We start from the raw sequence: 25,432 nt of genomic DNA, 5'->3' as shown, positions 1-25,432 counted from the left end.
TAATGTGTTTGAGCCAATCAGTTGTGTTGTGACAAGGTAGGAGTGGTATACAGACAATATCCCTGTTGGGTAAAATACCAAGTCCATATTATTTCAAGAACATCTCAAATAAGCAAAGATAAACAACAGTCCATCATTACTTTAAGACATGAAGGTCAGTCAATACGGAAAATGTCAAGAACTTTGAAAGTTTCTTCAAGTGCAGTCGCAAAAACCATGAAGCGCTATGATGAAACTGGCTCTCATGAGGACTGCCACAGGAATGGAAGACCCAGAGTTACCTCTGCTGCAGAGGGAGTTCATTAGAGTTACCAGCCTCAGAAATTGCAGCTCAAATTAATGCTCCACGAAGTTCAAGTTACAGACACATCTCAACATCAACTGTTCAGAGGAGACTGTGAATCAGGCTTTCATGGTCGAATTGCTGCAAAGAAACTACTAAAGGACACCAATAATAAGAAGAGACTTGCTTGGGCCAAGAATCACGAGCGATGGACATTAGACCAGTGGAAATGTGTCCTTTGGTCTGGAGTCCAAATTTGAGATTTTTGGTTCTGGCCAAAAATACCCAGACCTCAACCAAATTGAGATGGTTTGGGATGAGTCAGACCGCAGAGTGAAGGAAAAGCAGCCAACAAGTGCTCAGCATATGTGGGAACACCTTCAAGACTGTTGGAAAAGCATTCCAGGTGAAGTTGGTTGAGAGAATACCAAGAGTGTTGCAAAGCTGCCATCAACGCAAAGGGTGGCTATTTGAAAAATGTCAAATATAAAATATATTTTGATTTCACACTGTTTTGGTTACTACATGATTCCATATGTGTTATTTCATAGTTTTTATGTCTTCACTATTATTCTACAATGTAGAAAATAGTAAAAAAAATAAAGAAAAACCCTTGAATGAGTAGGTGTTCTAAATTATTTGCCCGGTAGTGTAAATCAACTTAATCTGTAAAAATGTAAATTTGGAACTGCACATTCAAGGTACCAAACAGTCTTGCTCTCCCTTAAAACACACCATTCAGACAACATAGCAGCATCAAATATATGTCCTTCAGAACTCTATTTTTGTCGCTGCCAGTTTTTTGCCAGTTGGAAAGTATCCCAAGGCACTTTCGGGAAGTTGTAGATCAACTACACAGGAGTTAGCTGAGTGAGTTGTTTAATTGAAACCAATGTTTCACCAATTGTGAGGTTCTGAATTTCACCTCTGTCTTGACTCGGTGTGCAAAGGGAAGTGTCAGTTGCTGTGGACATTTGTGGTGTGAAACTTTATCTAGAATCTTAGTGTATGTGCTAATTCTGACTGAGGCAGCTCACTTCCACATTTCCATGCACAATGCATCCATCTTTCCCTCAAATGCAAGGTCTTCCTCCTCTATACCAGCTAGAAGGCAGGTGTGTTTTATTTTGGTAGCCTGAAATGGAGTCTTTCAGACTCAGATAATTTATCATTCCTCAAATCTTTCATGTTCTTCCTTTTAGTGCAAAGTGTACTCCGAGGTCCTGTGGAATGTTTTAAGGCTAGTTTGTAAATCCAGTTGAGGAGTTAAATCCTGTACAGCTGTATGTTGCTCAATGTCATATGGCCAAGTGCTTTCCGAAGGCTTTTGCTTCCTATCAAACTGGTTTCACAGAAACAAAAGTGTAGCTGACCTGAGTCATTCTGTTGAGGATATCATTTTGTGGTCTGGCTTGTGAGTTCACCCACTTAATGCAACCATCATGATTCAGAGTTGTAAAACAAAAGTGGTTTGATATTGAACAATTCCACAACAGGCACGTGGAATTACAATGGAAGGTCACTCTTCAGTGAAACAACTCGTGTGGTGCAATATCATTTTGAAATCAGATTTGACTTAGTGTTGGCATTCCTGTAGGCTAGCGTTCTCTGTGAGGTACTTGATCAAGCTGGGTGTGAACTTGAAGTCTGTCTGTGCAGAGGGATTTGACAGAGATGGCTAAGTAAAGAAAGGATCTGTTTGGATGTAGTGGCTTGAGGCTAGTAGTGTTCCTTCCTACGCCCCTGGTGCCTCAACTATCCTCTTGTTCTTCAAGGACAGCCATTAGCCTACCTTGTCCAGGCTATTTGTAGACTATTAGAGATTATTAGAAACAAATTGAAGGTAGTTGGATTCCTCAGCGACTCAAAGTATTCCACATAGTTTTGACCAAATGAAATAAAGCTGTTACAATATACCAAATTAATTTGATCTATTTTCACTGCATCCGGTTGGGTTACCGTTACAACCAGCTACGTCCTTCCTAATTCTCCTCCGTAGCTGACTTTTCTTAAAATAGGGGCCCAGGCTACATGTTTTAGACTATACGGTTTAAGCAACTTTTATTTTTGATGGGCCTAATAAATTAAAACGGCCACATTTCTGTCGCCTTGGCACCAGTGCCTTCTTTCAAGATGCCACTGATGTTATTTCTCTACAAGATCCTAGGCATTCTCTTAGATGCCACTGTTTTTGTGAGGTGAACCTAGTATGCCTAGGTCCATGTTTTATTGTTCTGTAGCACGAGAGCTATTAGTCATGATACCACTGATAGCTAATCCTTTCTTGAAGTTAAAAAGCTGCTCTTGTATTACTCTTGTTGATTTTTTTTAAGAGGACTTGGATATTGATTGTTCATTGTTCGCTACCGCCGAGGAATTAATGGAACTCTAGACGAAGGACCCAAGGATGTGGTTGGCATGAAAACTGCTTTCTAATTAGGCTAGTCATGGCCTTAATAGCATCAGCTGCTCTACTTATTAAAATTGAGGGGAGATGTCTTTGACGTGACACAGTCTGTGCTTTCTCTTTGAACGTTTTTGACAGTAGCAAGAATGGTTGTTATTGACTGATATTAGTGAGGTTAGTAGAGTGAGGTTACTGTATTATTATTCAGGCAATGACAAAAGGCTGGGGTTGCAATTTGGTGTGCGCTTCTGGCCTAATGTGTCAAGATCCATACACCTCAAACGTGTGAATCAATCAAATCTATTTATAAAGCCCTTACATCAGCTGATGTCACAAATTGCTGTACAGAAACCCAGCCTAAACCCCCAAACAGCAAGCAATGCAGGTGTCGAAGCACGGTGGCTAGGAAAACCCACCTAGAAAGGCCAGACCTTAGGAAGAAACCTAGAGAAGAACCAGGCTATGAGGGGTGGCCAGTCCTCTTCTGGCTGTGCCGGGTGGAGATTATAACAGAACATGGCCAAGATGTCCAAATGTTCATAAATGACGAGCATTGTCAAATAATAATAATCACAGTGGTTGTCAAGGGTGCAACAGGCCAGCACCTCAGGAGAAAATGTCAGTTGGCTTTTCATAGCCGATCATTCAGAGTATCTCTACCGCTCCTACTGTCTCTAGAGAGTTGAAAACAGCAGGTCTGGGACAGGTAACATGTCTGGTGAACAGGTCAGGGTTCCATAGCCGCAGGCAGAACAGTTGAAACTGGAGTAGCAGCACGGCCAGGTAGTCCTGAGGCATGGTCCTAGGGCTCAGGTCCTCCAAGAGAGTGATAATTAGAAGAAGCCTAGCCCCAGATAATAATTTGATGATGATTAGGACTACTGCCATTTCAGTGAAGCCGTCATTGTCGGGATGTGGGTCATTAACACAGTTCATTGATGTCCCCAGTGAAAAGCATAGGCCATTATAGCTCAAAAGTAGGCCTGATATTCTTTTGTTTTGAAAGACTAGTATTCAGACTTGTTGTCCTTAAGATGTGTTCCTCTACCATTGCGTAATGTGAATCGCTTTAATCATGATTTTTGTATTGTTACTTCCCTTTCTCTCTTCAAACTCCCCCCTTCCTCAATGGCGATCCAGCACATTTTTATGCCTTTGATGTGCTGATTCAGTAACCCTATTAATTTCATTAGCCCATCATGTATTCTCTACAGTTTGCATCTTTCACATGCAGTAGTCTGTCTGCTTGTGGCAATTTTATACTCTTCTTTTTCTGTCATCGTTACCACCCATGAATCCAGATGTTATAGAATGCGATAGCCTTGTGCCCTCATTGCCCCTCAGTGTCTCAAAGCAAAGAATTGAGGCATGCCCATATTGGTAAAATCCGCTAGTGGCAGTCTTGTCAGATTTCTATTGTGTTGTTTTAAAATGGTAAAATACTATTACTGAATCTACCTTTTAAGATAGTCTCCAATATTTTCTCTGTCAGTGTATAAGCCTACCTCTGTAAAGTTTTTATTTATATTTTGATAAAACCTTCTTCTCCCACCACAGGTCCCTTCTCGGATGTGGTCAACACAACCTTAAAGCTCTCCAACCCCACAGACAGGAATGTGTGCTTCAAAGTCAAGACGACAGCCCCGCGCCGGTACTGCGTCCGGCCAAATAGCGGTGTCATCGACGCCGGCACCTCAATCAACGTCTCAGGTACGCAAAATTACGTACCCTTAACCAAAGTTCTCAGGTTTTTCATAAATCCTGGTTGAAGGAATTGTGCAACCCTACCAAGCCAGGGAGTTTGTAGGCCTGAATGAGTGCTATGGTTTACAACCATTGTCCATGTATTCCCTATTTAGATGTTACTAGCAGGTACTGTATGTCAGGTCCTTCCTAACCTACCTTGTGTTTGTTTGAGTGAGGCGTCTAACACTAGAATTACTTTTTTTAATTACTCTGCCATTTTTAAAGTCATGTCCCCCCTGTCCTTGACTTATCCTAAATAAGTCTATACAACACACTATCGTTGTTAGAATCTTTTAGGAGGACATTACATTTTTTTTCTCCCTGCCCTCCTTTCACCCGACAGTTGGCTGCCATCTGACAATGGCCCATTAAAACTACACCTAAACGATATAAAAAATAATTTCACACATAGGCCTATAATAAAAGATGAAGGCTGAAGAGAAGATTAAATTGACAGTAGTGTGTGTGACAATATTATCAATTGTCTTGTGAATGAAGAGACAGTGCAGGGTGTGTATTTGACAAAGAAGGGAACAGCGCTTACCAAAACTTTTTCAAATCATCCTACAGAGGTTCATGCAGATCGAACGTTTTGATTTAGGAAAGAGCAGATTCTAATGTTTCTAAAACACCTACATTTGCCAAACAACTCTCAAAATTGAGCGGATTAATTCTATTTAAAAAATAAATAAGTTGTAGAATGACGCAATTCCACACGTGAGCACACACGGCAGCATATAACCTAGGCTACTATGCACAGACTAGTAACCAGTGATTGGAGTAAGGGGTTACAAAGAAACGTGTTAGAGTACTCAGTTAATTGTGTGTTAACGAGTAATTTAACGCTTTAGTTTTCAGGGAAACTAGTAATCTTTCTTTTAATCCAAAATAGGTGACCTACATGATTTGTGTAGACCCGATGAGAAGGTTTTTTTTGTGGGGGGGATTTGGATCACTAATGGCTGTATCCAAGGCTCAGCCAATTGTTTACATAACAGAATGCAGCACGGACTGAAGAGCGAACCAATTTTCTAGTTAGAGTATCAGTGTGTGCTCTGGAAAGACCGCAGAGAGTGGAAAGGCAGTTTCCAAGTTGCAGCAGCGCGTCCCCTGAACGATAATGAAGAGGTAGGTGAGAAGCCTGACCACGGAGACGGGGGTGAGAAGGTGATGAAGCGTACTTCATGAGCTGTAACCGAAAAACAACTGGCATTTGGAAAGTTTGATGTGAGGGAGAAAGTGTGGTGGAACAAGTATTGTTAGCATTAAGTATCTTGCGAGCTGGATCGAATTCTCCATTAGCTAGCCAGAGAAATGTTGAGCAATATTAGCCAACTTAACTGATAAAATTATTGAGTTTATGGTGTAAGCTGGCTAATAAAGGCAGACAGCTAACTTTAGCTACATACAACATCAATGAGTTAACGTTAGTAACTTTACCAATTCGCTATAGTATTAATTGGTATACGACTCCTTGCCGTTCCTCAAATTATAATGAATTAGTTGCTTACTGGACCCTGGCAATCTGAAATGTTAATTAGCTAACGAACTAACTACTATCTGTGAACTTATGGTTTCCCTCTACGGTATGTGGTTCATTTTCAGAATGAGAGAATTAGGGGAAAATTAGGTGTTGCTTATTAAACAAGTGGATTCAGGGATCAAGTGTAGCTGGAGCCGGGCCTGGCTTAAGCTGGATGCCACTATTGAGGTGAAAGGAACACCACCACTTTCCATCATTCTCACTTTTCAAAACAGTGGATAAAAAGGGGTATGCCAGGTGTACTCTCTGCCTGAAAGAGATCAATGCCAACAAAGGGTATCTGGCTCTGCTGGCACATTGTAGAACAGATGTCCACAGGCAGAAAGTGTTCAATGTAATAATGTGCAGTGTAGCCCAAAGATATTGCTTTTGTTGTGTTGAACTTGACAGTAACGTGTGTGTGAGAGAGTGAGGGGGGAATGTACTATTTTTTTACTCGGTGAACGTTATTTTCGCACACAGGTAGCCTTGTGCACTTGATCGACATTCTACTTTAATTAAGACAGCCTTTTATAATAGAACAAGTGTTCTATTATAAAGGCTGTCATGGCTAACTGCAATATGAGTGTATTGTTTTTTTCTCAATACTTACATTTTTAGTTAGGTTCACAGTAACCACTTTTTATTTTACACACAGACTGATCATGTAGATCATATTCTTTGTTGTTTAATTAGTTAACCTGCATTTCCCCCTAATAGGGATGTTTTTGCCTGTTTCAGTGCAAAAATAAAAGTGTCACCTTTTTGGGCCCTCACCAGTTTGCATCCCTGAGTTTTTCAATTTAAGTAATCCATTACTTTGACAATATTATTTCCCTTTTTCTTTGTTGGCACAAATAAAAATCTCCTTATGTTCGCTGCGGTTCTCAGTTATCTATCAGTCTTCTGCTGTTGATAAAAACAGTGCAATTTTTTTTGAGGAATTACTGAATTACAGTGGGGCAAAAAAGTATTTAGTCAGCCACCAATTGTGCAAGTTCTCCCACTTAAAAAGATGAGAGAGGCCTGTAATTGTCATCATAGGTACACTTCAACTATGACAGACAAAATTAGAAAAATGAATTTATTTGCAAATTATGGTGGAAAATAAGTATTTGGTCAATAACAAAAGTTTATCTCAATACTTTGTTATATACCCTTTGTTGGCAATGACAGAGGTCAAACGTTTTCTGTAAGTCTTCACAAGGTTTTCACACACTGTTGCTGGTATTTTGGCCCATTCCTCCATGCAGATCTCCTCTAGAGCAGTGATATAGTTTTGGGGCTATATTATTTATATATATATATATTAGTTTTCACTTAGCTAGCGAATGCAGCTAACTAGTTTAGCCTACTCAAACACCTGGCTCAAACGGAGAGTGATGCTATGTTGGCTATGGCTATCCAACACTGGAACTCTTCCAAGTCAATGTAAGCTTTTGGTAACTGCTAAACTTCTTCTTGCTAATTGTACACCTGTACTCCATGATTGTAGTGTGTTTACTAATGCGTTAGTTCTAGTAGCTATGTTGACTATGACGTTAGCCTACATTGTCATCACCATATTAGCTGTGTGTAGCGGTTATGATATGGTGTGGCTTGAAAAGGTTTTATCTCCCGGTCACAGACAGCGGATGTGTTGTGCACTGAAGTCCACAAGCGAAGGGAAAGGTGAGGGAGAGGAGGAGAGTGCATGGATGCGAGTTGGAATTATACAACGAACAAAAATTATCATGCTGTTTGTATGTGGCTGCTATGAAAGTGAACTGCATTTGCATGTGATCAGGGGTGTATTCATTCCACGGATTCTGTTAAATCGTTTCTTAAACGGAAGAAAACTGAACAAAATGGGGATAAACATACCTGAATTTGTCCAATAGAAACTCTCATTTGCAACTGTTGGACTAATTATTACACCCTAGATCAGCTAGATGCAGGCAAGAGTGCAAGGCGGTATTGGATGTGTCAATTGTTACCTTGATTTCTACATTTTCTCTCGACCTGTGCACCTACGTTGTAAATTTTCATTCATAAGCTAGGTTGTACCAACCTCATGATGAGTATAGGGACAATTAGAGTATCATGTAGTCGTAATCCGGAGCCTAAACTACGGTATAATGGTATTTTTATGTTTTTGAATAATAAAAGTTCTAAATGCTCTTTTATGAGTAGTGCGTGACCCTGGGGTGGCAACACATACATTCTAAGTGATATCAATGGTTCGTTCTCCATTCGGATTGTTTTATACTGTACAATTCAATTTAAAACTAAAATAAGCAAGTAAAAAGTTTTTTTAAAGTTTTTTTTTTTACATCCATCCAAAAATCTTTACAGCTCTTTTTTAGATAACCATTCAGTGTGAAAGGGGAAAAATGTCATGCTTTGATCTGGTGGAAACATTATAAAATGGGCCTATCCCTTGCGCAAATATCCTACAGCTTTGTCTGTCTGGAGCTCACTGGGGCGAGAATATTTTTGCATAATTGGCAATGTCAATAGAAGTTACTTTTAGAATTTTGATTAACCACATTTATTTTGAGATACGAATACTTTATTTTAAACTAGATGAAACTGTTCCACAAAAAGTTATGACAATCACAACTGGCACGCAGATCGGTAGATATGGTAAGATAAATTGACTCTCCAAATGGAAAAGGTTGCCGACCCCTGGTGTAGCCTATTATCGGCAACTTCAGGAGCTTAACGGCAGAATATTTGGAGCAACAGGTTTTTACCTTCTGGTTAGGCTATCTTGATCTCTGGCTCCCTCTTGAGTCATGTTTAATTATTTAATCACAGTGTGCTTAAAGCATCAGACAAGCTCATTAGCCTACATATGTCTATATAGGGAAAAATACATATTTAACATATGACTCTCGGTCTACAATGTTTTATTTATTTTTTCGGGGACAGCCCTAGTGGGTATGCTGACCATTGCCACTGTGGCCCCTCATGATGTGTTCAGATTTCTTGTGGCCCCCACCATCATAATTGCCCATCCCTCACCTAGGTGAAGACTGATTGTGGCCCCCACGGCTAAATTAGTTTGACATCCCTGCACTACTTGGAATCAAGATTTATTCAAATTTTAATACAAGTGATTCTCAGTAAAAAATAATAATATTGAAATCAGTTGAGAATCCAGGCAGTTCTGCAGAACATTTATGCAGACAGAACATCTCATTGCAGTGCTTTCTGTTGGCTAGCGGTATGGCCGTCTCTATTTCTCCCTGGGCCAACAGCTGTGTTCTCACCCCGGTGCCGTTCTTTGAGGGAGACAACTCTACCCAGAGCCTTCCTGGCTTCATTAACACGGCTATTTGCTGCCACAACATATTTTTTACCAGTCGGACTGCAAGTCAGCAAGGGGATCAGTAGTGGGCGACAAACAACCCCCGTTCAGTCACAGTACCCTGACAGAGGCTTTTCCCTATAATTGTAAACAGCGCAGCACAAAAGGCAATGTGGAAATCCACTTTGGCTAGACTGAAAGGAAACACTTTGCCACAGGATACCTAAAATCCCTAAAGTGTCATTTACAAGCTTAGTTGGTGATCCACATGGAGCTTTTGAAGTGTGACCCCCGCAAAACGTTTGTTAAAACGCACACCACAGAAGTGCTCAACTTGATTTGTATTGTGCTGCGTTGGATGGGAAACTATGTAGCATGGATGTCTCAATCAGAGAAAGGGGCCCTTGTGTCAACAAATGTATCTACTGTGTGTCAAAACCATAGGTCTTAATTGTCTCAAAGGCCTTTTAAACCCAGCATTCTACAGTAAGCTTACTTAAACATTCTTATATTGCAATTCCTGTCATTATGGCTGGCCATAAACAACTTTTTCCTTCATGTTATTGTTCCATATTATTGTTGTGTGATCCAATAATGACAGCAGGCTCTAAATAGTCTCCTCATCAAGGTGTATATCCGTATCAAGGGTGATAAAAGTTGCTTAATGAATCATCTTACTCCATTTGTATGATATTTCTTCTTTCAAGTCACAACTGATGTATCCACAACTCCCGAGCGTTTTTTTGAGATGCACAGTTTATTGAGACGCGTGTCTCAATAAACCTCTGGGAAGCATTAAAGAGTTGCTCATATTACTTATTTTTGTATTCGGGGCTCCAGACTGCGACCATTTAGTCACATTTTGCGACTCTCTAAAAACGTCCTTTTTTTTTAGGAGGCTAAAACCATGATTTGGGAAAGGGGGTTTACCTAGTCAGTTGTACAACTGAATGCATTTAACCCCTCTGAATCAGAGGTGCAGGGGGCTGCCATAATCGACATCCACGTCTTCGGCGCCCAGGGAACAGTGGGTTTAACTGCCTTGCTCAGGGGCAGAATGACAGATTTTTACCTTGTCAGCTCAGGGATTCGATCCAGCAACCTTTCGGTTACTGGCCCAACGCTCTAACCACTAGGATACCTGCCGATTTGGTCAAACAGTAAAGTACATTATCCTCATGATTCCTGTAATGAAAGTGTCTGCTAGCCCCAAAGTTCAGTAAAGTATACGTTGCCTGGTCTTTGGTCATCTGGTCCCAAAGCAAATAGCATAGCTAGCAATACACTCCTAAACCCCCGCAACCACCGACTACATAAAACATAATCCATTCAGGCTGCAAAGGCATCGGTTTCCTCCTAGCTTTAATGGCTTTCCTTAATAAAACACCATTTCCACCACCATGCCAGGGTGGCTACTGTGTTATGTACAGTGTTCAACCAATCACTTTCCACCAGTCTGTTTACCCCTGCTGTACACAACGTCCAGAAGTAGCTAACCCCATATCATGGTGGTGGAACATTGTTTTATTAAGAAGGTATGCATTTTTGTATTTTTTTTGTGGCCCTTCTTTAAATCTACTTGAGGAATACTTTGCAGCCTGATAGGATGTTTTGTGTACAATCCGGTCCCCAGGGGACACGAGTGTATTAACGGCTGGGCTGATTCCATTGATACCTAGAGGAAATACACAATGTCAAGAAGAACTACGCCCTCTAGAGGTCTCAGTTCTAAGTGTCTGCTTACCTGACACTGTACCCGTTTCACTGGGGCCTGCTACTTTGTCAAGCGAACCACTCTCTCTTCTTTACACCCCAAAAAAGTGCCTGGGTAGAAAAAAGTGTCCTGAGTTGTATAACATTTTTTAAATCCAGTTGGATAGAGGATTTTCTCAGCTTGTTGTAGGTGTACTTTAGTGATGGGGGATCAATAGTTACATATATGTGACCGACCGGCTCAAATCGGTGTTATTAAGCAAAAATTGCTACAATTTATTTTTTATTTTTTACATTGGATAAAAGTAGAGACTCGGAGCTGCAAAATGGTATAATCATACATTTTTGGGGAAGTCATTTTGCTTTGGAAGTTGAAAAACATGGCCTTTGAATGTTTTGGTACTACTACTGGAGAGCCCTTTGTCTACAACCATTCAGCATCGATCCCACCCTCTTAAGCTTCAGCCCCACCCATCTCTTTAAGCGTTGATCCGAGCATTCTGTACTAACAACACCAGTCAAGCACCCAACATATGCCTAGTTTACTGAAAAGGGTCACATATCAACATTATTTTTTTTCTAGGCAGCATTAGCTAGCTGTACCTGCGCTAAAACAATGGCATTTTTCATGCTATAGCATGTTCTGCATCTTTTTTTAAAATGGTGAGCCAACATGTTTTCCACACTCATGCGTGCATACATTTGATGTTTTGCGCCTCGCATACATTTTGTGCCACACATACATTTTGCGGCATGCATACATTTTACGCATGTTATTTGCATGACTGATCATGCGCTCTCTTGTCCTTCTGCAGCAGACAGTGAGCAATATGTTTGGAACATCAAATCGCAATACAAATAGAATCGTGAGAATCGCAATACATTGTATTGGCGGCTAAGTATCGTGACAATATCATGAAGTCCCTAGCAATTTCCAGCCCTTGTATACTTTTTCATTCTCAACTTGCCATTTTTTAGCTCAACAGCAACTATTTTACAAACAATTTATTTGATATGGTTTTGAGATACTGAGCCTGTGAAATGTGCATTGGCCATTGCCTCATTGGACGGTAGGTTACAACTGCTAAGTTTTTTTGGGACATTACATTTGCTGTTAGTGGTCTCGTCACAGCCCTGTATTAATCTCAATATTTATTCCATGGCGAAAATGAAAACAAAGCACACAAATATTGTCTGCTATAGCTATGAAAATAAATAAATGTGACTGAGCGTTCGTGACTAAGTAATTTTTTTCATCATTGTACGATGCAAGGAACCACTTTACAAAATATAGTGGTATTTTACCATAGAGAATACGACACAAATGTAGTCTACACCAAGCCTTCAATTGTGTGGCCGTAATGCCCCCTCCCCTCAAAAAATCCATACCTTGCGGCCAAAGTGACCATCGTGCCCTGCCCTTGGGTTGAATTTAATTATTATAATTCCCAGCTGCCAGTCGCCTTGCTCCGAATCACTTTTCACTCGCATGGCTCTCTCAGATATCTCAATTCTTATTAGCCAATACCAGTCACGTAATCAGGTCCTTATCACAGCGCCGAAGTACATATCGGGGATGCACCGGTGCGTATTCTTATCGAATTACAAGGCACACGTTGAAGATGTTAGAACAGGTACTTTTCCAAAATCTACTATCCCCCATAGTAAAAAAAGTTTACCATTCTGTGCAAGAAATACATATGCCAAACAACTGTGGATGTGGAACTGGAGACGAGTGGGAGTGGAGTTGCCGGGTGGGGGATAGAATGCCAGTCAAAGATAAAATACAAAGTCAATATACCCCCCCACCAATTATTATTTTAAATGAACATGTTTTGAATGACACTGATGGGAAACGCTGTTATATCCAATGCCTGTTAGCCTGAGGCTGATGCTGTGCAAGTGCTTGTATGTGCATACACACACTCGCTCTGAATGGGAGTGTCTGCTAAATGACTCAATGTAATGTAAATGTTGAGCGGCTTCACTGCAGGTAGATTGTACGTTTTAATATTCAATAAAACAAATATAATAATAAAATAAATCCAAAACAGAGTTTGGGACAGTTGTGGGACAATAGATCCCAAATTCATATAACCATTGTACATCAAAAAAAGTTTCAAAGCAATGAGGCTGATGCAACAGATCAGAACGTTTAGCTTAAAATGTTGATAAACTATTTCTTCATATTAAAAGTGCAGCAATGTGCACACGGCAGTAAGCTATACGTATGAGTATTCTAAAATGCAATTAGCGGGAAAACACCGTTCTCAAAAGCGCACCGCAAATGCAAGTGGTATCATATGACAGATGAAAATATCCTTTTGAAATTTTTAACGAGGGATGATGTAAAGATTCAAAAATTAGCATTAGTTGCTAATGTGTGACCCACCACGTGGATTCAGTCCTATGTAAAAAAAAATATAGAAAATTATTTTATATATAAAAATATATATATATAATTCACTTTAGATAAAAGTAGTCTCTAGAAAATTGTTTATCATGCACTGCATTTGAGGAACAATGGGAAAGTAATTCTGCTTTCAAAGTTGTTTAACTTGTAACTAGAGGTCAACCGATGATGATTTTTCAATGCTGATACCGATTTATTGGCGGACCAAAAATGCTGATACCAATATATATATATATTTGTAATAATGACAATTACAACAAAACTGAATGAGCACTTTTATTTTAACTTTAATATAATACATAAATAAAATTCAATTTAGTCTCAAATAATGAAACATGTTCAATTTGGTTTAAATAATGCAGAAACACAGTGTTGGAAGTAAAGGTACAATATGTGCCATGTAAAACAGCTAATGTTTAAGTTTCTTGGTCAGAACATGAGAACATATGAAAGCTGGTGGTTCCTTTTAACATGAGTCTTCAATATTCCCAGTTAAGAAGTTTTAGGTTGTAGTTATTATAGGACTATTTCTCTCTATACCATTTGTATTTCATATTCCTTTGACTATTGGATGTTCCTATAGGCACTATAGGCTGGCAATACTAATCTTGGGAGTTGATAGGCTTGAAGTCATAAACAGAGCTGTGCTTCAAGCATTGCGAAGAGCTGCTGGCAAACGCAGGAAAGTGCGGTTTGAATGAATGCTTACGAGCCTGCTGCTGCCTACCACCGCTGTCAGACTGCTATATCAAATCATAGACTTAATTATATATATTAAACACAGAAATATGAGCCTTAGTTTCTGGATTTGACCATATTAATGACCTATCATTTCGAAAACAAAACGTTTATTCTTTCAGTGAAATACGGAACCGTTCCATATTTTATTGAACGGGTGGCATCCATAAATCTAAATATTGCTGTTACATTGCACAACCTTCAATGTTATGTCATAATTATGTAAAATTCTGGCAAATTAATTACGGTCTTTGTTAGGAAGAAATGGTCTTCACACAGTTCGCAATGAGCCAGGCGGCCCAAACTGCTGCATATACCCTGACTCTACTTGCACAGAAAGCAAGAGAAGTGACACAATTTCCCTAGTTAATATTACCTGCTAACATGAATTTCTGTTAACTAAATATGCAGGTTTAAAAAAAATACACTTGTCTATTGATTTTAAGAAAGGCATTGATGTTTATGGTTAGGTACATTGGTGCAACGACAGTGCTTTTTTCTCGAATGTGCTTGTTAAATCATCACCTGTTTGGCGAAGAAGGCTGTGATTCGATGATAAATTAACAGGCACCGCATTGATTATTTGCAATTCAGGACAAGCTAGTTAAACTAGTAATATCCTCAACCATATGTCGTTAACTAGTGATTGTGTTAAGATTGATTGTTTTTATAAGATAAGTTTAATGCTAGCTAGCAACTTACCTTGGCTCCTTGCTGCGCTCGCATAACAGGTGGTTAGCCTGCCACGCAGTCTCCTCGTGGAGTGCAATGTAATTGGTCATAATCGGCATCCAAAAATGCCGATTTAATCGGTCAACCTCTACTTGTAACCTCACTTTGAGGAAATGGCCCTTGAATGTTTTGATACACCTACTGGAGAACTCTTCTTTGTCTACACCCATTCAGCATCATTCACACTCTTTTAAGCCTTAGCCCAACCCATCTCTTTAGCTAAAGCTAACCAACTAGGTTCAATGTTAGCTAGCTAATACTAGGCTATAACTAGCAAGGCAAATGTTTTTTGATTCTGATAATATTTCTACACAGATCATACACAACCATACAATCATACACAAGCGAGCAATCAACCTAACGTTCTTTAGCTAGCGAACAGTACTTGTAATTAAAATGACATTTTGACTAAATTAGAAACTTATATCTAAAAATGTACTTAGACTCTTACCCGTATATATGGATGAATGCTTCACGGCAGACTAGAAACATTTAGCTCCGTTTTGTTTGTAGCTACATCTTGTTCAACGAGCGTTGTGTCAAGTCACTCCGGTTCACACTGACCATGGTGTGTGCAGAAAGTAGCCCATCACAACTTTTTCCAACTGATCTGTCAATTGCGCCTGCTAAATTCAGGGCATCAATGTTGTTGAGAAAAATAGCAAAACATTTGAATTAATTAACTATTGATGAACTCACAAGTAATTCATTTCTTGATAAATAAATTCCGTTAAATATAAGAGTTACACAACGTATCAAACTTTTCAGAGGGGATGGATGTGATTATGTTCAAAGAGAGAGATGAAGGAATATAATTACTTTATATAATGTTAGTGAACAAAGCATGAGAATGATTAGGGTTAATTTATTGTGCTTCCAATAGCACAATAAATTATTTTATAAACTACTTAACATTAGTAAATTACTGTGTATAAAGCAACATATTAATATAAAAAAGAAATATAACAACTAACAGTAACTCCAACTCACCTCTGTCCTCTCACTCCATCATATACACTGAATGTACATGAACACACGTTATGTTGGATTACATGGAAAGTATATCCACATTTGTGATTTCCCTGGCACTATCGTAATAAATGATTTGCATGAACACCTGTGCACAATCAAGAGCAAAAATAGAGGCAGGAATGTCGCGTCTCAATTTGGGTTAGAGCATGTAATTTGCGAATTAGTTTTAATAGTTAACACACGTGAGAATTTAGGACATGTGTTATTGCACACATGAGATTTCACAATTATTGAACACACCGCTCTTGTGCATAGGTTGGCAAATGTATTTCAAAACATTAACACGGCAAATGTGAGAGCAAAAAAACGAAAGCGCTTTGTCAGCAGGTGATTGGTTTGCTTGTATAAATGCATATCAGAGGTTGGCGTAGTGGTATTCTTTTTAAGGTTCTGCACATCAGTCTTACGCAATTCATCATTGATTGATTCAGTGTTTGTGTTATTGATAACCACATTGCTATGAGCAACCTACTCATGAAAAATGTGTTGAATATTAGCCATAATAATATTAATGCTAATGCTCATTTAAACGAAAATCATGAATAATGAAGGTTTCTTACAAGTGTATATGGTTAAGCATGTTTTTAATCATAGTTGAAGTGTACCCATGGTGAAAATTACAGGCCTCATCTTTTTAAGTGGGAGAACTTGCACAATTGGTGGCTGACTAAATACATTTTTTTGCCCCACTAGCACAGGATTAAAAGGAGCTCTGTCAGGACCAGTTTAATTCTGTAGTTCAAAGAGTGAGTTTTTAAAATCTTATTTGACAGTTGGGACTTATTTTAGGTTATTCAATGCACCTCAAAGAATTTGCACGCTTTCTTTCCCTCCGTTCTCGAATATTGTCCCTTTGAACCCAAGTTGGATGGCGGCGCAAATTGGGGCTGACAGCAACAGGACGCTCTGTCTGTTTCTGGTTTGCGATATTGAACTCGCTTGAGGTTTTTCATACTTCGGGAAGAATTGCATGTGCCATATATATATCAGACCCGTCCTAATAGCCACATCTGAGAGCGCGAGCACTGACTTTGTAATTAAGAGGTAACTTGTTATTAATGAAAGTTATCCCCCCGAAATCACCAATATGTAACGTTACAAAGAAAAACAACTAAGCTGTTAGAAATATTGCTCCCAGGGGTGTGTTTGTAATTTTTATCATAGGTACACTTCAACTGTGAGAGATGGAATCTAAAACAAAAATCCAGAAAATCACATTGTATGATTTTAAAGTAATTAATTTGCTCTACATAATTTGTAAGTAGGAAAATCGGCAGTGTATCAAATACACTGCTCAAAAAAATAAAGGGAACACTAAAATAACACATCCTAGATCTGAATGAATGAAATATTTTTATTAAATACTTTTTTCTTTACATAGTTGAATGTGCTGACAACAAAATCACAAAAAAATTATCAATGGAAATCAAATGTATCAACCCATGGAGGTCTGTATTTGGAGTCACACTCAAAATTAAAGTGGAAAACCACACTACAGGCTGATCCAACTTTGATGTAATGTCCTTAAAACAAGTCAAAATGAGGCTCAGTAGTGTGTGTGGCCTCCACGTGCCTGTATGACCTCCCTACAACGCCTGGGCATGCTCCTGATGAGGTGGCGGATGGTCTCCTGAGGGATCTCCTCCCAGACCTGGACTAAAGCATCCGCCAAGTCCTGGACAGTCTGTGGTGCAACGTGGTGTTGGTGGATGGAGCGAGACATGATGTTCCAGATGTGCTCAATTTGATTCGGGTCGGGGGAAGGGTGGGCCAGTCCATAGCATCAATGCCTTCCTCTTGCAGGAACTGCTGACACACTCCAGCCACATGAGGTCTAGCATTGTCTTGCATTAGGAGGAACCCAGGGCCAACCGCACCAGCATATGGTCTCACAAGGGGTCTGAGGATCTCATCTCGGTACCTAATGGCAGTCAGGCTACCACATGGAGGGCTGTGCGCCCCCAAAGAAATGCCACCCCACACCATGACTGACCCACCACCAAACCGGTCATGCTGGAGGATGTTGCAGGCAGCAGAACGTTCTCCACGGCGTCTCCAGACTTTCACGTCTGTCACATGTGCTCAGTGTGAACCTGCTTTCATCTTTGAAGAGTACAGGGCGCCAGTGGCGAATTTGCCAATCTTGGTGTACTCTGGCAAATGCCAAACATCCTGCACGGTGTTGGGCTGTAAGCACAACCCCCACCTGTGGACGTTGGGCCCTCATACCACCCTCATGGAGTCTGTTTCTGACCGTTTGAGCAGACACATGCACATTTGTGGCCTGCTGGAGGTCATTTTTGCAGGGCTCTGGCAGTGCTCCTCCTGCTCTTCCTTGCACAAAGGCGGAGGTAGCGGTCCTGCTGCTGGGTTGTTGCCCTCCTACGGCCTCCTCCACGTCTCCTGATGTACTGGCCTGTCTCCTGGTAGCGCCTCCATGCTCTGGACACTACGCTGACAGACACAGCAAACCTTCTTGCCACAGCTCGCATTGATGTACCATCCTGGATGAGCTGCACTACCTGAGCCACTTGTGTGGGTTGTAGACTCCGTCTCATGCTACCACTAGAGTGAAAGCACCGCCATCATTCAAAAGTGACCAAAACATCAGCCAGGAAGCATAGGAACTGAGAAGTGGTCTGTGGTCACCACCTGCAGAACCACTCCTTTATTGGGGGTGTCTTGCTAATTGCCTATAATTTCCACCTGTTGTCTATTCCATTTGCACAACAGCATGTGAAATGTATTGTCAATCAGTGTTGCTTCCTAAGTGGACAGTTTGATTTCACAGAAGTGTGATTGACTTGGAGTTACATTGTGTTGTTTAAGTGTTCCCTTTATTTTTTTTGAGCAGTGTACTTGTTCTTCCCACTGTACATTGACTTTGAACATGCACATTTTGAATGGTATTTGTTTTATTTTCCCCCACCAATCAAGTTGTGTACAGGCCTGCCCTGATTCAGAAAAATAATTTATTCACGAGTCAACAAAAAGTCAACCTGTTATCTTACAGGTTAACTACAGGTTAATGAAAGCCAGAGACAACAACGTTATAGACAACCTTGCTGTGGTCTGGAAAGGGATAAAGTAATATATTAATAATAATATGAAGTCCTACATGCATATTTCCGTGCCAACAGCATTTTTTTTAAATTCCATAATTTAGAATTTGTATTAGGGTATTGAATTTAAAAGCATTTCGCAACACTCGCATCTGCTAATCATGTGTATGTGACCAATAATTTTGATTTAAATTTGAATGTAATATTTTTGAATATGTAATGCACAAATTGAATCATTGAATAAAACATTTAACTTGTATTTCATGATTTGAAACTGAATTGAATGAATATTACATTTCAGTTTTAAAATTCAAATTCATTGATATATTCTGTTTCAACATTACATTTACATTTTACATTTAAGTCATTTAGCAGACGCTCTTATCCAGAGTGACTTACAAATTGGTGCATTCACCTTATGACATCCAGTGGAACAGCCACTTTACAATTGTGCATCTAAATCTTTTAAGGGGGGGGGAGAGAAGGATTACTTTATCCTATCCTAGGTATTCCTTAAAGAGGTGGGGTTTCAGGTGTCTCCGGAAGGTGGTGATTGACTCCGCTGTCCTGGCGTTGTGAGGGAGTTTGTTCCACCATTGGGGGGCCAGAGCAGCGAACAGTTTTGACTGGGCTGAGCGGGAACTGTACTTCCTCAGTGGTAGGGAGGCGAGCAGGCCAGAGGTGGATGAACGCAGTGCCCTTGTTTGGGTGTAGGGCCTGATCAGAGCCTGGAGGTACTGAGGTGCCGTTCCCCTCACAGCTCCGTAGGCAAGCACCATGGTCTTGTAGCGGATGCGAGCTTCAACTGGAAGCCAGTGGAGAGAGCGGAGAAGCGGGGTGACGTGAGAGAACTTGGGAAGGTTGAACACCAGACGGGCTGCGGCGTTCTGGATGAGTTGTAGGGGTTTAATGGCACAGGCAGGGAGCCCAGCCAACAGCGAGTTGCAGTAATCCAGACGGGAGATGACAAGTGCCTGGATTAGGACCTGCGCCGCTTCCTGTGTGAGGCAGGGTCGTACTCTGCGGATGTTGTAGAGCATGAACCTACAGGAACGGGCCACCGCCTTGATGTTATTTGAGAACGACAGGGTGTTGTCCAGGATCACGCCAAGGTTCTTAGCGCTCTGGGAGGAGGACACAATGGAGTTGTCAACCGTGATGGCGAGATCATGGAACGGGCAGTCCTTCCCGGGAGGAAGAGCAGCTCCGTCTTGCCGAGGTTCAGCTTGAGGTGGTGATCCGTCATCCACACTGATATGTCTGCCAGACATGCAGAGATGCGATTCGCCACCTGGTCATCAGAAGGGGGAAAGGAGAAGATTAATTGTGTGTCGTCTGCATAGCAATGATAGGAGAGACCATGTGAGGTTATGACAGAGCCAAGTGACTTGGTGTATAGCGAGAATAGGAGAGGGCCTAGAACAGAGCCCTGGGGGACACCAGTGGTGAGAGCACGTGGTGAGGAGACAGATTCTCGCCACGCCACCTGGTAGGAGCGACCTGTCAGGTAGGACGCAATCCAAGCGTGGGCCGCGCCGGAGATGCCCAACTCGGAGAGGGTGGAGAGGAGGATCTGATGGTTCACAGTATCGAAGGCAGCCGATAGGTCTAGAAGGATGAGAGCAGAGGAGAGAGAGTTAGCTTTAGCAGTGCGGAGCGCCTCCGTGATACAGAGAAGAGCAGTCTCAGTTGAATGACTAGTCTTGAAACCTGACTGATTTGGATCAAGAAGGTCATTCTGAGAGAGATAGCGGGAGAGCTGGCCAAGGACGGCACGTTCAAGAGTTTTGGAGAGAAAAGAAAGAAGGGATACTGGTCTGTAGTTGTTGACATCGGAGGGATCGAGTGTAGGTTTTTTCAGAAGGGGTGCAACTCTCGCTCTCTTGAAGACGGGAGGGACGTAGCCAGCGGTCAGGGATGAGTTGATGAGCGAGGTGAGGTAAGGGAGAAGGTCTCCGGAAATGGTCTGGAGAAGAGAGGAGGGGATAGGGTCAAGCGGGCAGGTTGTTGGGCGGCCGGCCGTCACAAGACGCGAGATTTCATCTGGAGAGAGAGGGGAGAAAGAGGTCAGAGCACAGGGTAGGGCAGTGTGAGCAGAACCAGCGGTGTCGTTTGACTTAGCAAACGAGGATCGGATGTCGTCGACCTTCTTTTCAAAATGGTTGACGAAGTCATCTGCAGAGAGGGAGGAGGGGGGAGGAGGATTCAGGAGGGAGGAGAAGGTGGCAAAGAGCTTCCTAGGGTTAGAGGCAGATGCTTGGAATTTAGAGTGGTAGAAAGTGGCTTTAGCAGCAGAGACAGAAGAGGAAAATGTAGAGAGGAGGGAGTGAAAGGATGCCAGGTCCGCAGGGAGGCGAGTTTTCCTCCATTTCCGCTCGGCTGCCCGGAGCCCTGTTCTGTGAGCTCGCAATGAGTCGTCGAGCCACGGAGCGGGAGGGAAGGACCGAGCCGGCCTGGAGGATAGGGGACATAGAGAGTCAAAGGATGCAGAAAGGGAGGAGAGGAGGGTTGAGGAGGCAGAATCAGGAGATAGGTTGGAGAAGGTTTGAGCAGAGGGAAGAGATGATAGGATGGAAGAGGAGAGAGTAGCGGGGGAGAGAGAGCGAAGGTTGGGACGGCGCGATACCATCCGAGTAGGGGCAGTGTGGGAAGTGTTGGATGAGAGCGAGAGGGAAAAGGATACAAGGTAGTGGTCGGAGACTTGGAGGGAGTTGCAATGAGGTTAGTGGAAGAACAGCATCTAGTAAAGATGAGGTCGAGCGTATTGCCTGCCTTGTGAGTAGGGGGAAGGTGAGAGGGTGAGGTCAAAAGAGGAGAGGAGTGGAAAGAAGGAGGCAGAGAGGAATGAGTCAAAGGTAGACGTGGGGAGGTTAAAGTCGCCCAGAACTGTGAGAGGTGAGCCATCCTCAGGAAAGGAGCTTATCAAGGCATCAAGCTCATTGATGAACTCTCCGAGGGAACCTGGAGGGCGATAAATGATAAGGATGTTAAGCTTGAAAGGGCTGGTAACTGTGACAGCATGGAATTCAAAGGAGGCGATAGACAGATGGGTAAGGGGAGAAAGAGAGAATGACCACTTGGGAGAGATGAGGATCCCGGTGCCACCACCCCCCGCTGACCAGAAGCTCTCGGGGTGTGCGAGAACACGTGGGCGGACGAAGAGAGAGCAGTAGGAGTAGCAGTGTTATCTGTGGTGATCCATGTTTCCGTCAGTGCCAAGAAGTCGAGGGACTGGAGGGAGGCATAGGCTGAGATGAACTCTGCCTTGTTGGCCGCAGATCGGCAGTTCCAGAGGCTACCGGAGACCTGGAACTCCACGTGGGTCGTGCGCGCTGGGACCACCAGATTAGGGTGGCCGCGGCCACGCGGTGTGGAGCGTTTGTATGGTCTGTGCAGAGAGGAGAGAACAGGGATAGACAGACACATAGTTGACAGGCTACAGAAGAGGCTACGCTAATGCAAAGGAGATTGGAATGACAAATGGACTACACGTCTCGAATGTTCAGAAAGTTAAGCTTACGTAGCAAGAATCTTATTGACTAAAATGATTAAAATGATACAGTACTGCTGAAGTAGGCTAGCTGGCAGTGGCTGCGTTGTTGACTTTGTAGGCTAGCTGGCAGTGGCTGCGTTGTTGACACTACACTAATCAAGTCGTTCCGTTGAGTGTAATAGTTTCTACAGTGCTGCTATTCGGGGGCTAGCTGGCTAGCTAGCAGTGTTGATTACGTTACGTTGCGTTAAAAGAACGACAATAGCTGGCTAGCTAACCTAGAAAATCGCTCTAGACTACACAATTATCTTTGATACAAAGACGGCTATGTTGCTAGCTACGATCGAACAAATCAAACCGTTGTACTGTAATGAAATGAAATGAAAATGTGATACTACCTGTGGAGCGAAGCGGAATGCTACCGGGTTGTTGAGTGCGGAAGTTCTATTCGGTAGACGTTGGCTAGCTGTTGGCTAGCTAGCAGTGTCTCCTACGTTAAGGACGACAAATAGCTGGCTAGCTAACCTCGGTAAATTAAGATAATCACTCTAAAACTACACACTCTAAACTACACAAATATCTTGGATACGAAGACAGCAAAGACAACTATGTAGCTAGCTAACACTACACTAATCAAGTCGTTCAGTTGAGTGTAATAGTTTCTACAGTGCTGCTATTCGGTAGACGGTGGACGTTTGCTAGCTGGCTAGCTGCTGGGCAGATAGCAGTGTAGACTACGTTAGGACGACGAAATACGATAATTACGCAATTATCTTTGATACAATGACGGCTATGTAGCTAGCTAAGAAGAAATTGCTAAGATTAGACAAATCAAACCGTTGTACTATAATGAAATGTAATGAAATGTAATGAAAAGTTATACTACCTGCGGACCGAAGTGCGGATGCGACCGCTCTCTCCAACCCGGAAGTTAGAAAGCAGTGGTTCGCGCTTTCAGTTTCTACATGATAGATATTGCATTCAATGTCTGTGTATCAAGTTTCCAAACTCCTATGAATTTAGCTCTAGCATTTAAACCGTTTTGCCTATAAGCTATTCCTAAAAGCTAAGACTCTGGAACATGTGCCTTCTGTTCCCCTCTATAATGATCACAGGCAGCGCAGGACACGTTAGAAGGGAGTGTCACAAAACACGCCATTTGCCCCCCTATAAGAATATTAGCTAAAGCTTATAGGGATATATTCAGGAAGTTCATGTAAAGGACAGAGAATATTTTTTGCTAATATACTTTCTTTTTATTGATCTGAAAATAAGTAATCTTTGTGACAACTGATGTGTCCCCTCCTTCAGTGTCGAACTAAGTATGTAACTGCGTTGACAGTCATTGATCTACAAGTCATTTTGCATGTCGAATAACCCTAGGCAATATCAGTAGCCTAGTCAAACTGTGCTCTATGCGCTGCTTTGCTTGCTGACCAAAGAGAGGTAGGTGTATTCCTGATCAGGAATATCTGCGTGTCACCTTAAGCATTCAAATGCGTGTAAAATGGCTTGTGCAATATTAGGCTTTATTAGTTGAGTGACACCAATTTTTCTGCTAGGTTGTTATCAAATGCGCTGTTGAAAATGTGTGTTTTACCGGAATAAAAGCTACCAGAGGCCCAACTCTTATATCGCTATAAACTACCTGATGATCATAGCTTAGCATAAATTAGATTTTTCTTTGTTCAGGTTCACAATCAGCAATTGTTTTGGTAGTTTTGCTTTAAACAATCAGTGTATATAGTATTTTTTTATATACAGGATGAAGTTAATCATTTCATAACGAGGACAGCAATCACTTTTGCGAGCCGCACTGCATGGCCATAGCCGGAGGAGAAGAGAAACTCACTCCGTAAAAATGTAGGGGGTGAAGTCCAAAGTTGTGCTATATATTCATTGGTTATGTCATAGCTGATATTTTTTAAGATAAATATTAATACATTACTATCTCAAATGCTTTTAATCTTCAAAAATGAAAAGTAATGCTTAAATTAATGTAGAAATAAATATATAACCCCAACATGTAACAATTTCAAATATTTTACTGAGTTACATACTGTACAGTTCATATAAGGAAATCAATCAATTGAAATAAATATATTAGGCCCAAATCTATGGATTTCACATGACTGGGCAGGGAAGCCTTGCCCAGCCAAATTCTCTAAAACGACGGCGGCGGCTTATGGTAGAGAAATTACCATTAAATTCTCTGGAAACAGCTTTGGTGGACATTCTTGCAGTCAGCATGCCAATTGCATGCTCCCTCAACTTGAGACATATTTGGCATTGGTGTTGTGTGACAAAATTGAACATTTTAGTGTGGCCTTTTATTGTTCCCAGCACATGGTGAACCTGTGTAATAATCAGCTTCTTGATTTGCCACATCTGTCAGGTGGATGGATTATCCTAGCAAATGAGAAATGCTCACTAACAGGGATGATAAAAAATCAAAACCTTTCATATAAATAAGCTTTTTGTGCGTATGGAACATTTTATTTTATTTAATCTTGAAAAATGGACCAACACTTTACTTGTTTATATTTTGCACAGTATAATTAGTGATTAATGGGAATTTCAGATCAAAAGTGGGGTGACAAAGGGCATACATTGCACCCCCTAATCTGATAGTGGGGTGGTAGATGTCCAGACTCCCTTGTGGTTCTGCTCAGGAACCGAAATACATAATTTACACACACACACATACACAGGGAGGTCCGCTCAGACAGATCCAGCTCATGAACTCAATCAGCAGCAGATTTGAATTTAGAATTGAAAATGAATGTGGAATGAGACAGGGCTATTCAACTATTCTTATGTGGGCCAAATTCAAACGCTAAAGCCAAATTCAATGGAAGACAATAAAAATCAGCATTCCACACACCTGAAGGTACCACGCTCATCTGTACAAACAATAGTACGCAAGTATAAACACCATGGGACCACGCAGCCGCATACCACTCAGGAAGCAGACGCGTTCTGTCTCCTAGAGATGAACG

The 25,432-nt window shown here is 41.5% G+C and overlaps 1 protein-coding gene across 2 annotated transcripts in view; it reads left to right on the top strand.

Moving 5' to 3' along the window:
* Positions 1–25,432, top strand: part of LOC115142857 (vesicle-associated membrane protein-associated protein B/C-like) — a 39,621-nt gene that overhangs the window by 2,781 nt on the left and 11,408 nt on the right. Inside the window, exons 1-2 of one of the 2 annotated variants that reach the window (XM_065001665.1) lie at positions 570–689; positions 4,248–4,400. In XM_065001665.1, the coding sequence (XP_064857737.1) occupies positions 590–689; positions 4,248–4,400 (253 nt within the window). In that variant the 5' untranslated portion in view covers positions 570–589. Of the gene's footprint in view, positions 1–569; positions 690–4,247; positions 4,401–25,432 lie in introns of those variants that run through there. The other variant, XM_029682660.2, reaches the window with a different exon arrangement.

The sequence above is a fragment of the Oncorhynchus nerka genome, linkage group LG15 (genome assembly GCF_034236695.1).
Source record: "Oncorhynchus nerka isolate Pitt River linkage group LG15, Oner_Uvic_2.0, whole genome shotgun sequence".
NCBI lineage: Eukaryota > Metazoa > Chordata > Actinopteri > Salmoniformes > Salmonidae > Oncorhynchus > Oncorhynchus nerka.
This window is presented reverse-complemented; position numbering and strand designations above follow the sequence as displayed.